Raw genomic sequence first — 16,553 nt, forward strand, 5'->3', positions numbered from 1 at the left:
GGAGATCAACTCAAATACCAGCCAATGAGGAATGGAAAATGGTCCATGGGTGGTAATTCTATCTAAATATCACAATGAAATGTTACTATGATAAGAGCCTTAGACGAGGAAAACACAGGCTAAAATATAGGATGTTTTGTATTGGCCAGGATTACTGAACATGTGGTTAAATTTGGCAGACATGCCACACATGTCAAGTAGTAAAACCTGTGCCTTTACTTCCAATACCAGCTTTTGAAGAACTACCTATCTGGGTCTTTGTAATACTTTATCAATGCAAAATCATCATTTTAGAACAAAACATGCACCAGCACCATTCCAGTGAACAACTCATAGTGACTGAAGGCTATGTAATTGCCTAGTTTTTAGCAAAACCTAGAAAACTTCTATACATCACTGACTGGTAGCAGTTTGTTAATGTCCTGGTTGGAATTAGATGCAAAGTCAGTCTCCCCTGAAGAAAGGAGACAGTTCAGAACCGTTGGGAAATAGGTTACCTCATTGTAAGTAATAGGTTTGAAATCTTCAGACCTGAATTGTTTGGTTAGAACCCTGAAGGGTTATTTGAAGCTGAGAAAATCTAGTTCAATTATGTGAATAATCACGAAAAAGTTATCAAATTCCCAAAAGTGGTGATAAAAAGAAACAATTGAGCAAACCGATGGATGTGCTAGAGAAGGGTTTCAGTATTTGTGGATACTGTAAATCGATGATGTTGGGATATGGGATTGTCATTTTCCTGTGTGTTTTGAAATCTCCTAACATACAAGTAGTTTAGTTTATTCAATTTGTATTGCATAATAAACTTCTGTTTGAGTGCTTGTATTTCAGTTAAGTAAAAATAGATAAAATATGATCTATAAAGCCAATGTAAATAAATGTGTGTGGAACTGTACTCCAGTGAGAATCATTACTTTTGGGAGTGCAGAAAGGGGAGAAGTGCTGGAAGAATGAGGAAAGAGCAGGAACTGGTTAGTGCTGGACCTATTCAGAAATGAGATGAAGAGATTTTTTTTCTTCAAAGATGGCACATCTTTGGAATGCTCCACCTCAGACAGCAGATGATTGAGTGTATTCAAGAACAGAGTTCAATTAGTTTTTGGTACTAAGAGAATTTAGGGATATGGATTATTTCAGACATTGTAGCTGAGATAGAAGAGCCATGATCACAATAATGAGGAGGTTTGCCAGGACAATATGGCATGTTTGAAGGACTGAATGGCTTTCTGCTCCTATTCCTTATTTTCTTATGAATGACTATTGCCAGCATTGAGACTAGATTCAGCGCAGAGTAAAATGAATAATCCTTACCATGAAATGGAACCTTTTCTGTTTCAATCAGTTCAGTAATAACTTTTTCCACTTTCTTGTAAGTGACTGGAAGTGTCCGGATTGCATTTGGGAAAATATCTTTATTCCGAACTGATTCCAGAATCTGCATCCAAGCGTTGATGATTGTATCATATTGAGTGCAGTCAACGGGAATGAGGTCCAGAACCTGCAAGACAATGATCACCAATTCTAGTTCAACCCTGTTCAAATTCTCAATTGCCCAAGAAGAAATGATGGAAGAAGGAATAGAAGGGAATTAAGGGGACAAAGGATGGATGAAAGCAGGGAGGATGGGAACAGAAGGAAGGGAATGAAAGAGGAAAGGAAAATGTGGAGAAAGGAATACAAAGATGGAGGGAAAGTCGAAGAGAGATGGATTGGAGAGAATGAAGAAGTGAAGAAAGGAAGGGAATGAGGAATTAACATTTCCTAATCTACTCAGGTTCAGACAGGATATGCCATATCTTTGTAAAGTGACTGAGGCTGTAGTGGGACCTGAGACTATTATAAAATAAAGTGGACCGAGTAATGTTTGAATAACACCATCTCTCTCTGTCTCCTCCTGTTTCTCCCCAAGAGCAGGCAGTGCCAGAAATAGTAATTGCCACTACTTGCTCCATGCCATTGTCTGCCCATTACTGAAGCACCACAATCCGGTGGCCTCAGCGCCAAAGGTCCCAGTCTGGTGTTACCATAGATTTGGTTTGGTCCTGTTTAACTTGATGTGCACAGGTGAAACAAAAGGTTTTCCAAACAATGCAGTGACCCTTTAAATGGTCAGCCTTCCCAACATGAACCTTATTCTACATTATAGAAACATTATTGTCTTCACCTTTAAATTGTACTTGACTAAATCATCCAGTTTATTCACTTGATCTCTGTATAATTCACACTGTGATTTCTTATTTAGTTTTGCCAGACGCTGATTCAAATTCTCGTGTCTTTCAATCAGTATCTCTTTGATCTTCTCTTCAATGTCCTTCTTCTTCATCTGGACCTCATCCTTCTCGCACAGATCCATGTGACTCCCAATAGGAAGTACAATGGAATCTGGGACTCTCATCAAAATATTATTGATCCAGAAACCAACCAGCTCCTTGAAGGAATCCTTGTCATCCATCTTATACCTGGAGGAAGATAACTAGCGTCACTTAAAGACAAAATGAGAGCCAAGTGCGCAACTCAGGAAGCTTGTTTATCTCATCAATGTTAGCACAGAAGCTGCCGTGTGATATTAATCTCGATAGGGGTTTGGTCCTCCCAAGATAAATAAGAAAACCTCCAGAATATTCATCCAACCTCACAGCTCCATTTTTCAGCCCATTTACAATCAACATTAATATCCATGTCATTGCCCAAACCTTGGCATTTGAGGTGCTGGGGATTGTTTGATCTTCCAAGTCTGTGATGATCCTTTAATTCCCAATACCAATCCAAGCCTGAGATTTATCCAGGCTCTTGCAGAAAGGTCAAGTCAGTGTGTCTTCACTGACAGTAAATCAGCTGAAAATAAACATGTTTGGGTCAATCCTTTTCTGTCATCAAAGTACCTGTGAGCAGAGAGAAGTTTGCTTTTTGGATATACTGATTATATTAGAGATTATACTGAATTTTTGGAGTCACAGTTTGTTTAAAGTCTCGATGAAATTATTTACTAACAATGCAATAATGACAACTACATTGGGATACTGGGATAGGGGGACATTGGGACAGGGACACACTAGGACGGGGTCACAGGGATAGGGGTTATTGGGACAGGGTCACACTGGGACAGGGGCCATTGGGACAGGGACACACTGGGACAGGGTAACAGGGACAGGGGTCATTGGGACTGGGGCACACTGGGACTGGGTAACAGGGACAGGAGCCATTGGGACAGGTGAAACAGGGGACAGAGGTATAACGTTACAAGTTTAAATGGGAATATCTCTCTGAAAACCAATGTAATATTAAAGGGTTAAACTGCAGAGAGTGAACATTCTGGAAGTGGGTGGGGACGACATTCAGGCACGAATGCGAATTACCCATATCTCAATTAGACAGTCATTTTCTACTACTCCCCCTACTATTATCAAACTAAACTATCATTCAAGCTCTTCCATTCAGAATTATTTTCCAGCCACCCCCTGAAGCAAGCATATTACACCTGCATTGCCTTGGGAAATTGTTTCCATAACGATTGCCCAGGATTATGGCATTTACATTATCTCTGAAGATGATCTCATCTTACCATTGTAGCTGGGGTAACATGTGACTGTGAGGGAGTGACTGGGGGTTGTCTTGAGTGGCATGTGACTATGGGGGAGTGGCCAGAGTATCTGGGAGCATTACCAACTGACCTCTATCAAGGGGATGTATTTTCTTTGTTCGGGGCCTCACTTTGACTCGACATTGCACGCCTGCGAAGAGGGTCAAGGTGGGTCACCACTTCAACTGTTTGCAGAGGTCGGTGTGTGCAAATTGCATCTTGTGAGCAAAACCTCGGGAAAAGAACCTAACATATGGTGGTAGCACTGGGATTCTAACATTCACAGAGCTTCCAGGTGGACTGAATAAGCGATCATCTGAGTATTGGTTGCGTGAGATGGATGGAACCACAAGGTAAGATTCACCTTGATCTCTCCCTCTCTAAACGTAACACTCAATCAACCCCTCATCTCCTGGGACTCGGTGGTGACAGAATCTTTGGAGGTAACTCGAACCCTTGCACACTAATGAGTCACTTTGCGCAAAAAGGGTTAAATTGGGGTTAGAGTCCCCATGGTTAATTCGGAGTTAGAATCCCCAGAGTTAAGTCGGGGTTAGAATCCCCAGAGTTAAAAAGGGGGTTAGAGTCTCCAGGATTAAAAAGTGGGTTAGAGTCTCCAGGGTTAAAAGAGGGGTTAGAGTCTCCAGGATTAAAAAGGGGGTTAGAGTCTCCAAGGTTAAAAGGGGGGTGAGAGTCCCAGTGAGAAGTAAAGTGAGAAAGGATGTTCAAGTCCTCTACAGACACAAGGTTTGAAGCTGCAGAACAAAGTTAGAATTTGGTACTTCTTAAAATTGTTGCCTTTGTCCCCCACACGTTCCCTTAGAAGTACTCTTAGACAACATAGTATCACCAGGAGAAGGGGGAGAAAGTGGAGCTGGTCCACTTGGGTCCCGACAGTAAAGTACATTAACTGCTGCAGAAGCTTTGTCTGGGTTTTGTGCCGTGGACTCGACTCTGGGGGAATGGAGTGGCATGGACTGCAGCGCCACGCGGTCCGCTGGCAGGCTTTTCTCTTTTAGCGGGTGTGATTTCATCAGGAGGGTACAGCTGGTCTTTCTTTTCTTCGTGGCCTTGTCTGATGGTGGGGTGGTGTTCCTCAGTCTAGTTTCCACTGAGGTGAGGACGTTTTAGTGATCTTTTTGCACACACCAACTTCTACAAACAGTTAAAGTGGTGACCCTGTTTGACTCTCTTCGCAGGTGTGCGAAGTCAAGTCAAAGTGAGGCCCTGAACAAAGAAATCCCCTTTAAACAGGTCAGTTGGTAATACTCACAGATACTCTGACCACTCCTCCATAGTTACATGCCACTCAAGACAACCCCCAGTCACTCCCCTACAGTCACGTTAACCCAGGTACAATGGTAGGATGAGATGATCTTCAGAGATAATGTAAATGCCCTAAGCCTGGGGAATCATTATGGAAATGATTTCCTGACTCACTGATTCTCCAAGACAATGCAGATGCGGCATACATAGCTTCAGGGGATGGCTAGAAAGCAATTCTGAATGGACAAGATTGAATGATAGTTTAATTTGATGGTAGTAGGAGGAGGAGTAGCAAATAACTTGTCTAATTGGAATGGCGCTCACTTGCATTCCTGCATGAATGTTGTCCCCACCCATTTCCAGAATGTTCATTCAGAGCACTTTAACTCTTTAATATTACATTAAGATCCAGAGAGATACTCCCATTTAATCTTTTAACGTTACACAGGGACAGGGGGGACACAGGGACAGGGGGATATTGGGATAGTGGGTCATAGGGACAGGGGATATTGGGACAGGGGCATATTGGGACGGGGGATATAGGGACAGGGGACACAGGACAGGGGCATATTGGGATGGGGGACATAGGGACAGGGGACACAGGGACAGGGGCATATTGGGACAGGAGGACACAGGGATAGGGGGATATTGGGATGGGGGATATTGAGACAGGGGGATATTGGGATAGTGGGTCACAGGGACGGGGGATATTGGGACAGGTGGATATTGGGACAGGGGGACATTGGAACAAGGCGATATTGGGACAGGAGACACAGGAACAGGGGGATATTAGGATGGGGGGACACTGGGATAGGGACACAGGGACGGGGGATATTGGGAAGGGGACATTGGAACAAGGCGATATTGGGACAGGAGACACAGAGACAGGGGCACACTGGAACAGTGGGGCACTGGGACAAGGCATAGGGACAGGGGGATATTGGAACAGGGACACACTGGGACAGGGGGATATTGGAACTGGGGATATTGAGACAGAGGGATATTGGGACAGAGGGATATTGGGACATTGTAACATTAGGACATGGAAACCATATGATATTGTGATACTAAGATATTTTGACACTAGTGTTTGGACCCTATCAAAAATATGAACAGCATGGAGTGAAAAACATTCAAATGGAATTTGTTCATCTTATTTTAGACACAGGGAGAAGGAAACAATGAAGAGAATGAAAGGAAGGCAATAAGAGATGGAGGGAAAGAATGAAAGTAAACTAATTAGGGTATTTTTTTAAATAGGAGAAAAGGAAGAGAATGTAAGCTGGAGTGAATAAAGCAATCCAGCAAAAGACAGGGAGAGGAATAAAACAGAAAGAAAGAAAGAGATGAAAGGGGTGATGAAGAAAGAATGAACAAAGGATCTCCAGATACTGATTCACATCAGGAGATTTGGTTGATCTGCTTCCCCTTGCTCCAGTGATTCAGTTAACTGTAGTTCCACAAATGAAGCTGATGCATTGTGGATCTTTAATGCTTGCTGTCATGCACCGAGCTGTGTTCACTCAGTGAGACACTGGGCTGCTGAAAAATACTTTTTACAAAGGAAGCATTGTGATTAAATCAACACTCGAAGCAGATCAGGCATCTCCCAATCTCAAGAATAAAAGTGAAATACTGCCGGTCCTGGAAATCTGAAACAAACACCTGGAATGACAAATAGACTGCAGAGGAGTCACATGGGACTTCAGACATCAATGCTGTTTCTCTCTCTACCAAAGCTGCTATGTTTCTGCAGGATTTCTCTGTGTTTGTTCCTGATCTCTTGATCCTAGCCGTCTGCTCACCTGTGCAAGTCAATAACAAGCACAACCAGGGCTTGTGGTGTGATGAAGACATGGTGAGTCAGATAATACTCCAGCTGCCCAGCGAAATCCCAGCACAGGAAGGAGAAGTCTTCCATTTGAAACTCGCTGATCTCAATCCCAATTGTCCTGTCCTTCTCTGCAATTGTCACCAATTCCCGCTTGGTCAAACTTTTACACAGAGTTGACTTGCCCGCCATGGATGCGCCCAGAAACATGGTCTTGACCCGCTTGTCGTTCAACGACTCGTTGTTTTGGAGTTGTTTGAAATAACTGCGGATATGCTGCAGGCCTCCAGCACAGACTTCATCAGGGGGCTCTCGAAGTGGGTTTGCACGGGCACTGAATCTCCTGAGAGAGCAGCCTTCAAACAGCTCAGGAGGCAGTTCACACAACTTGTTATTTTCAATGTAAAATTCCTCCAGTTTTCCTAACTTGGCAAGTGCTTTGGGAAGTTTCTTGATAAGGTTGTGAGACAGGTTGAGGTACTGCAGCTCAGTGCAACAGGTAAGATCTCCCGGGATGTCACTGAGCCGATTGTTGTTGAGTTTAAGCTGCTTCAGAAGTGGGAGGTAGGAGAAAATCTCTGCTGGGATCTGCGAGATTTTGTTCTGGTTTAAATGCAGCTTTTCAAGATATCGCAGTGAGCCGATCTCTGAGGGGAAATCCACCAGCTCATTCTTAGACAGGATGAGGGTCTTCAGATTCCTCAACTTCGAAACGTCTGTTATATTCTTCAGTCTGTTGCGGTCTAGATTGAGATGGTCGATCTGAGGGTTCTGCAAGATCTCCAAAGGTAAAACTTTCAGACGCTTCATGGATAGGTCCACATCTCGATCTTGGGTTTGCTCAGTTGCCTGGTTTTGCTCTGAAAGACAAACACACTTTCAAAAAATGCATTCAAAACTTGAGAATTAGAAAATCTCAGTGATATATTCCTGAACAATTGCTGTACCCTGATTTATTTTAAATAGATATATAAAAGATCGATGAGTCATGCTACAAAAATAAGGGTAGTGTCATCTTTCCTGGCTGGACAGAGTTTGGGTTTAACTGAGTAAGTCTTTGTGCAGCATCCCAACCACTTAACACATTACTGACAACCACCATCCGATAGAAATATGTTAATCAGGGGAGTGTAAATCCTGGAGTGTGTGTGTGTGTTTGTGTGCATGTGTGTACATCCGGGGAGGGTAAATTAAGAACGTATGCCTAAATGAGGGATGGGATGGTTTAATTCAGCAGAGTATAATTTGGGGAGCTGAGTGTAAATCACGGATGCGTAAATCTGGGAATTCAGGACTGTAAATTCAAGAAGCATAAATCAGAGAATGTATATACACCAGAAGAGTGTAACTCATGATTGGGGCAGTGTAAATAGGTAAGTGTAAATCATTAAGCTCTAAATCAAGAAGTGCGTAAATCAGGAATTATAAATCCGGTGATGTAAATTATGTGGGTATACATTAGGGATGTAGCTGAAAATGTGTTGCTGGTTAAAGCGCAGCAGGTCAGGCAGCATCCAAGGAACAGGAAATTCGACGTTTCGGGCATAAGCCCTTCATCAGGAATGAAGGGCTTCCTTGTTCCTTGGAGGAACTGCCTGACCTGCTGTGCTTTTCCAGCAACACATTTTCAGCTCTGATCTCCAGCATCTGCAGTCCTCACTTTCTCCTCCTACATTAGGGATGTAATTTGTGTTATACATCAGGGAGTGTATGGTGTAAATCCAGAGGGTATAAATTGCAGGGATTCAAATGTGTAACTTGTGAGAATATAGATCAGAGGCAAGGAAAGTAAAATGTGTATGAAATCACTTCTTTTTTTCTCATGTTCAATTTCCACCCAATGAGCAGTGGAAACTGCTGAAGATATGGGAGGGTGTGCTAATGGTGACTGATGAGTGGACCAGGGTATCATGGATGGAGTGGTCCATTTAGAATGCTGATAGGGAAGGGCAGGGGAAGATATGTTTGATAATGGCATCATACTACACTGGATGAAATAATAGAGGATAATCCATTAATCTGAAACCTGGTACATGGAAGACAAGGGAGCCTGAGAAAAGGATGAGAAAGGAAGGTGGGAAATGTGCTGGACATGGTCAAAGAGCCTCTGTGAGTATGCAGGCTGTTGGTGAGCTAAAGATTAGGCTCAAAACAAAATGTGCTGGGAAAATTCAGCAGGTGTGCTGGCATCTGTGGAGTGAATTAACTCTTTTTCAGAACAAAAGGGGGCTAGAAAAGGATACTTCTTATGTTGTTAACGGGGAGGGAGGAGGAATGATTGGAACAGATTGTGAGAGTGCTCAGAGTAAAAGGCAGAGTGAGTGTTAATGCTGTAAAGGAGGGACAGAGATGGAAAATAGATGTAGATATAAGTAATATGTGGGAAAAGGAGAAAATGGGTCCACGCTCCTGGAACAAAGTAAAGAACAAGACATGGTCAGGAAGGCTAGGGAGATGTCAGACAAATAAAGGAGAGAGTTATACTCTAAAGTTGTTGAATTCAATATTGTGTGCCTAAGTGGAATATTAATTGTTTTTCCTTCAGCTCATGTTATCTTCTTAATAGGCCCAAGATGGAAATATCACTGTAGGAACAAGACAGTTTATTGAAATGTCAAGCAACTGGAAGGTTGCGCTGATTCCAGTGGGCAGAGCGGAGGTGCTCAGTAAAATGATCACTCAGTCTGCATTGGGTTTTTTCAACATGAAGAAGGCTGCATTGTGAGCAGCAAATACAATAAGACAATAGACAGCAAATACAAGTCTGAAAGAAGCACAAATGATTCATTGCTTCACCTGGAAGGCAATGTGAGGCCTTAGATAGTAGGAGGTGAATGGTCAAATGTTACATCTGCTGTAGTTGCATGGGAAGGTGCCACGGGGGATTAAGGAACTGTTAGGAGTGATGGAGAAGTGGACCAGGAAGCCCCTGGAAAGAACTATCCCTGTGGAAGGGCTGACAATGGAAAGGAAGGAAAGATGTGTTTAGATTTCCCTACAATGTGGAAACAGGCCCTTCGGCCCAACAAGTCCACACTGACCCTCCGAAGAGCAACTCATCCAGACCCTTACTCTACAGTCAATTTAGCATGGCCAATTCACCTGACCTGCACACCTTTGGACTGTGGGAGGAAACCAGAGCACTCGGGGGGAAACCCACGCACACACGGGGAGAATGTGCAAACTCCACACAGACAGACCGAGGCGGGAATTGAACCCGGGTGAAGCAGCAGTGCTAACCACTGAGCCACCATGCCGAATATAGTGGAAATGGTGAAGGATGATCCTGATGAGACTGGTTGGTTAGAAAAGGAGGGAAGCAAGGGAAAGGGTGAGCGTAGAAATATGGGAGATGGGTCCGACCCAGTTGAGGGCCCTGTCAACCACAATGGGAGAGAGTATCCTTGGTTGGGGGAAAAGGAGCACATGTTGGAGACACTCCTGTGGAAGACAGCATAATTGGAAAGGATGCAATGGAGGCAGAGGAACTGACAGAATGGACTGGGAGAAAATGAGGTCTGCAGATGCTGGAGATCAGTCGAGAGTGTGGTGCTGGAAAAGCCCAGCAGGTCAGGCAACATCCCAGGGGCAGGAGAATTGGCGTTTCTGGCAATCAACGTTTCTCATCTGGATTGAGGCTGAGGTCCTTGCAAGGAGCAGGGTGTGAGGAAGTGTAAAATTGAAAGCTGTGGGAGTCAGTGGGTTTGTAATGGATTTTGGTGGACAGCCTATCCTCAGAAATGGAAACAGCGAAGTCAAGGAGGGGAGGGAAGGGTCAGAGATGAACCAGGTGAAAGTGAGAGAAGGATTGAAATTGGAAAATATGTTTTCTTTTCCATTCTGAAAGACTGTAGACTTTGACTGGGAAATTTTGCTCAGTTACCAATATGATTGTTTTATGCAAATAAAACTCTTTGAAAGCAGGAACTGGAGGCCGAGAAAGTAGCTTACTCGGTTCCCATATTCCACAGGGAGACAGACTCAAGTGAAGGACAGCTCACAGATAGGTCAGCATCAGGCAGAGGCGCTGGAGCTGGGAGAGAGGGACAGGGATAGGTAGTGCCACCAACTGGACACATCTCTGAGGCAGAGTTTGAGAGTGCGGGCCGGCAGCGAGAACACCGAGCCGCTGGGCTGGGCTGCCACTCTGAGCGCTGCAATCAGCAAAGAGCCTCGTGGGTCAGCTAGTGTGGGTCCAGTCCCATCCCAGGGACTGAACCCGCGGGGGGAGAGTCCGGAGAGCGCGGGCAATGTCTGATGCGGGGCTAGGGTCAACCAAGCAGAAGGGAGAAGGTGAGGGAGTGGAGAGGAGGACACTGGTTCACTCACCCGCTCTCCCGGCCATTCTGCTCCGAAAAAGGGAAACGAAACTGAAAGTGGGTGACGTGTTGGGCTGTCTCCGAGACTATCATGGAGCGAGAGATGGGGGAATTGTCTCCGAAGGGGCAAGTGTAGCCCACCCACCCCATCAAACACACACACACACAGGTCTGCTCCTGTCAGGAAGGGTCAATATTATCCCAGAGTAGGGGGTTTTTAACCCCGGCAGTTTATTACCAATACTGCAGCTTTGTCCCTGGAGAGGCTACATTTACAGTTAGAGAGACAACTTGATGATTTCCAGGGCCATCGTGAACAGAAATGGACCGGGCCAGGCCACATAAAACCACAATGACCAGCTTCCTTTTCCTCATACCGTTGCCACTGTATCGGTTGGGCGAGTGAGAGGGAAGGAAGATGGCTCAGAGCTACAGCCAATTGCAAACTGGAGGGACCGTGTTTTCTAATCAACCCGACATCCGAAAATTGGACAGGCTGTAATTCTGTGTGCAACATGACCCACACAGTGGATTTGTCGCTGACATGGCGAGAAATCCCTACACATTAGGGTACTTTTTACAGACTCAGCACTGTTCTGCCAGGAAATTGTGTCAAAAAAAATCACACAACACCAAGTTATAGTCCAACTGGTTTATTTGGAAGCCCAAGCTTTCGGAGCGGGCTTTCATCAAGTGGTTGTGGGTCGCCTAATGAGGGAGCAGTGCTACCAAAGCTAGTGCTTCCAATTAAACCTGTTGGACCATAACCTGGTGTTGTGTGATTTTTAACTTTGTCCACCCAGTCCAATACCAGCTCCTCTACATCATGACTGCCAGGAAATGCCCATTATCCTACTGATGCAGTGGAGAGGAAAGCTCTTCAGCCATTCTGCTTGGCCTGTATAAGTTGTCCATGCCTTGTCAGTTAGTGTGGACATGCTGGTCTGGACTGGGGTGGACAATGTTAAAATCACACACCAGGTTATAGTCCAACAGGTTTATTTGGAAGTACAAGCTTTCAGAGCGCTGCTCCTTCAAGTAGCTAGTGGGGCAGGATCATAGGGCAGTAAAAGATTACAGTATAATACAACTGATGCAATGCATTGAACAAACCTATATAGCTGTTAAGTCTTCAATCACTTAGAATGGGATTGCAGGTTTCGATTCATTAATGTGTAAATCACAGAACTTCTTTCAACTCACATTTCCAAGATGACTTAAGGTTTTATAAAAAGTGAATTCTCAGCTCAGACAATGTATCAAAGGTTTGAGGTTAGAGTTGTTGTGGAGAAAATATAGAGAACCACCAGGAGACGCAGAGAGTTCTTCAAGAAGTCGGTCTTTTATTTGTAAACAAAAAATCGTGAAACTGAGAAAGCAGATTCTCGAATGCCCACGAACCTCATGGTCCATGGATCTTTATATTTTTTATCGTGTTTCTGTTAGCTTATCAGCACGTCCAACCATATTAATCAAAGTACCTCACTCTAGCTACACAATAAACCAGTGATGTTAGCATTGCCTTTTGTGAAGGACGCTGCTTGTCTCTGGCCACTCGGGTGTTTTTCTATCTTCCTGGTGGTGGAAATTGAATAAAGATTCATACACCTTGTGTCTCTCACTGAGTTTCATGCCTGCATACACACAACATGGGTGCTGAGGAAAAAATAAGCACTACCACAGTTAGGCGGTTGTGTGGGGGTTTAAGAAGAAAAAAAGAAAAAAAAACAGGAGTGTCAGGGGTTCTGTTCATCCTGAGAGCTGGAAAAAAATAAAGCAGTGATGTTAGTTCCCATTATCTCTTTAGTTGTACATTCCACTTAATGTTATTCTCATGTCATGGTTAGATATTTATTGCTAACTCTGCTACAATGGTCTTTCATTCCAGACCATACTTAATATTTTCCTAATGGCATGATTAGATATTTATTATCACTTCTGCTACAGTGATCTTCCATTGCAGATTAACGTATCATGATAGATATTTAGCTATTCCATCTATTACAATAGTCTCCTGTCTCAAGCTGACTCTACTAACTATAATTAGATATTTTAATGTCATGTCACAAATATTTATGGTCCCAATCCTGTCATAACACTTGAGAGAGAAACTTGTTTTATTACTTGTGTTATTTCATCTCGCTATAGTGACCTTTCAGCCTTAACCTTACGTTGCAAATTGGTGTAAGAAAATTCAACAATGGTTATCCCATCTTACCTTCCACAGACCACAGATTGCCAGTGGTCTTCAAGCTTTAACCCTTCCCATGATTTCATGTTCTTTATTTTCCATATTCCCCCCTTTGAGACCTACTGGTCTCACCCAGAGAAAGAAGATAATAAATTCAGTCTGTCTTATGTCCAATACAAACAATATATGTCCCAATATGGGCTAAATAATTTTTGGAATCTAGGACTTAAAAGGTTTTTCCTCCATTCCAGGGTCCCTTGGACCAAAAACCTGTCCTCCGATAACCAGAACAGGAAAAAAGACCCAAGATCCCTCACAATCTAGGACCAGCGCGTTCTTCAGAAGTATCATCGATATCCCCATGTGGACATATTCCTTGCACCGTGGCGGTTGCTAGGTCATAATAGTAGCGCAGTGGGGTTCCATCAGAGGAGTAAGTGCTTCCTGGGGTAGCTGTTGCCGTGTAGTGACGCGAACTAAAAAGGACTTCATAAAAGGTAAAGCACAACAAAAGACGAAGGTGACAACAAGCAAAACAGCATCTACAATAAGTCCATGCTCCCCAAGACCCTAATATATTATCCAGCCAATCAAAAGCCTGATGACCAAACCCCATATTGTCTTTTAGCTCCCATCTTAGATTCTTTAGTTTTTCCATTGCTTTAGTAAAAGATCCCCCAGGGCTCGTGTTGTTAGGTAAAAAGGTACAGCAATGTTCCCCAAACATCACAAAAACCCCACCTTTTTCTGCCAGTATCCAATCTAAGGCCTGTCTGTTTTGCCATGTCACTTTAGTAGTAGCATCCAATTGTTCTCCCAAGACCACAGTATAATTGATAAATCTGTGCTGGTTGTAATAAATGTAATTAATCCATTCAGTATTCTTGCTAACACTCTATCACTGGATGAGACCGTCCCGCAGCAATCTCATTGCGAGCCTTAAATTCATTAGAAATACCTCTTGGCCGTCCTATGCTATCAATCCGAATCATCGGATCAGGGACATACCATCGCTTAGTTCGGCGCAAAGCTGACTGTGACATCGCATCAATCTGCATGTGTGGCGATATAGCTACCTTGTGTAGGACATTACATTGGCACAGCTGCCACTCCAGTCAACGAGCAGCGTCGGGTGTAACCCTCCTTTCTTACACAGCCACCAAGTATCTGCCAGTGGGACGTGTTGAGAATTTAAAACAGCCCCAAATGTGGTGTCCACCTTGAGTTCAATCATATTCCCGCAAAGACCCTTAAAATAGCCTACTGGTGTGGAGCCATTTCGCTTAAAGTATTCAAAACTCAACCCTTCCTGTATCCTGAAAGCAACCACAGGGAATGTGTAATTAGTCTTACTGATGGACCATGGGGTACTATAGCCACACCATCATTGGAGTTGCTGCCTGTCCGCATCATCCTGCTGATAGAATGTAGAGGTCTGAAATAGGAGGCACTAAAAGGGGCAACAGGATTGCCTGTAAGTTGATGGATCATCCGGGTTAAGAGGTCGGCTAGAATGCTGCAGACACCATTGAGTATAGGTGGTCGAATTATAAGGCATAGGGACAATGTAGCATGAGGGGGTTGCCTTAGTACACGAGAAACAGTCCTGACTAGCCATCATTATGGCCATATAGTTTGCCCATTGATACCAGTGATTGTCATGGGCGCATACCCATGTTAGGGCAGCAAAGTCTGCAATTCTAATAGGTCTTTGCCTCCCAGCCTGAATGACCCTGGCATTACCAGTCCAGGTTTGCCAAATTAATGGTCTCCAAGTCTGAGTATACAGGCCTGGCATCAGAGAAGGGGGGGTATCAGGGGCATCCCCCATGTCTTCCCCATCCCCACTGCCAGGAGAACTATGTTTCACGTCTCCATCACTACCATTTCTGGAATGATTAGTATCCCCAAAGCTTCACCTGTACCTTGTTCGGAACCCTGCAGAGGGGTACGAGCGTCCTATGTGGTCTGCCCGTGTCCAAGTTCCTCAGCCTCAGCTCCACTTACCTCAGTGTTAGAGTTAGCTTGTGTTGGTGGGAGAGCTTTAGTACAATGATTAAGATGGTACCATATGTGTTGTACTTCCACTTGGATGGCGGTAGGTGATGCCTTAGTCACTACGAAAGGTCCCTCCCTCCTCAGCTCATTCCAGCATCTTTGAAAAACCCGCATGTACACCCACTCCCCGGGTTTAGTAGGTCCTTCCTCGTTGACAGATGTCGGTTCCCTTTGTGTTTCCTGCGGGTGAATAGTCTCATGTATCATAGTTAGCTGCTGCAAATATTGTTTAAGTTCTAAGCTTAACTGCTCCAAGTTAGACCCTTCGTATGGGTCTCTCCACCAGGGCACTGGCATAGGTCTACCTGTGAGCATCTCATGCAGTGTTAGGTTGGTCATGCGATTAGTCTGCATATGATAACTCATTAGTGCCAGCGGCAATGCATCAACCCAATTAAGGTTGGTGCTTGCACAGATCTCGTTTAGTTTGGCTTTCAATGTCCCATTAAACCTTTCCACCATACCCTCTTACTGAGGATGATACATGCACTCAAACATCTGTTTAATTCTCAAAGACTGCAGCACCAACTTAACTACTTTCTGAATGAAGGCAAACCCATTGTCTGAACTGATCATTGATGGTATACCAAACCTTAGGATAAATTCATTCGTCAGAAATTTCACTACTGTCCCAACTCCTGGTTTCAACCTTATTTCCAATGGGATAGCTGATTTCACTCTCCCCAGATCTGTATTATGCTGTGACCATCTAATTGCTCATTACCATATTGATCACCTTCCTCCACTGTCACTGGTATGCTCCGCTGGGGTGTTACCTTGACTTTCTCGGGATTCCCTGTCAAGTTGCAGCATGCTAGAATTTTAATATAGCTGCCATCCCTGGATTCCCAAACCCCTGTTGTGAGCATATGCCATTCCCTGACTGTTTCTACAAGCCTGGCCATAGGTCCGAAGTCTTTAGATTGATATCCCTTATTTACCAGTAAGGTTACATGTGGTGTGGTGCCTAATATACTGTACCACTTTTCCAGGAACACATGTCTCTCTATTTGCAGGATCACTCCCTGCTCCCCTAATACTTTTGCTTCACTTCTCAAATATTGTGAAGTAGTGAGTTCCTGCTGCCACTGCCTCTCTAAAACCTCATACTGAGACTCATCAAATATCACTGTATAGTGCAGCTCAGACTTAAGTGGTCTTGCTTTAGTCAACATCGTCAACACTTAGACTCAGAGTCATGGAGATGTATAGCATGGAAACAAACCCTTCGATCCAACACATCTATGCCGACCAGATATCCCAACCCAATCTAGTCCCACCTACCAGCACCCGGCCCATATCCGTCCA

At 44.1% G+C, this 16,553-nt stretch overlaps 1 protein-coding gene across 1 annotated transcript in view; it reads right to left on the minus strand.

Annotated features, from left to right (window-relative positions):
• si:ch211-210p4.6 (malignant fibrous histiocytoma-amplified sequence 1) overlaps window positions 1-11,021 on the minus strand; it is a 39,065-nt gene extending 28,044 nt beyond the window's left edge. The window contains exons 1-4 of the mRNA XM_060838532.1: window positions 11,007-11,021; window positions 6,652-7,537; window positions 2,165-2,459; window positions 1,312-1,498 (exon numbers count right to left, since the gene is read on the minus strand). Coding sequence (XP_060694515.1) covers window positions 1,312-1,498; window positions 2,165-2,459; window positions 6,652-7,487 — 1,318 coding nt within the window. The 5' untranslated portion in view covers window positions 7,488-7,537; window positions 11,007-11,021. The remainder of the gene's footprint in view (window positions 1-1,311; window positions 1,499-2,164; window positions 2,460-6,651; window positions 7,538-11,006) is intronic.
• Between the last annotated feature and the right edge of the window lie 5,532 nt (window positions 11,022-16,553).

This window comes from Hemiscyllium ocellatum, chromosome 18 (assembly GCF_020745735.1).
Source record: "Hemiscyllium ocellatum isolate sHemOce1 chromosome 18, sHemOce1.pat.X.cur, whole genome shotgun sequence".
Lineage (NCBI taxonomy): Eukaryota > Metazoa > Chordata > Chondrichthyes > Orectolobiformes > Hemiscylliidae > Hemiscyllium > Hemiscyllium ocellatum.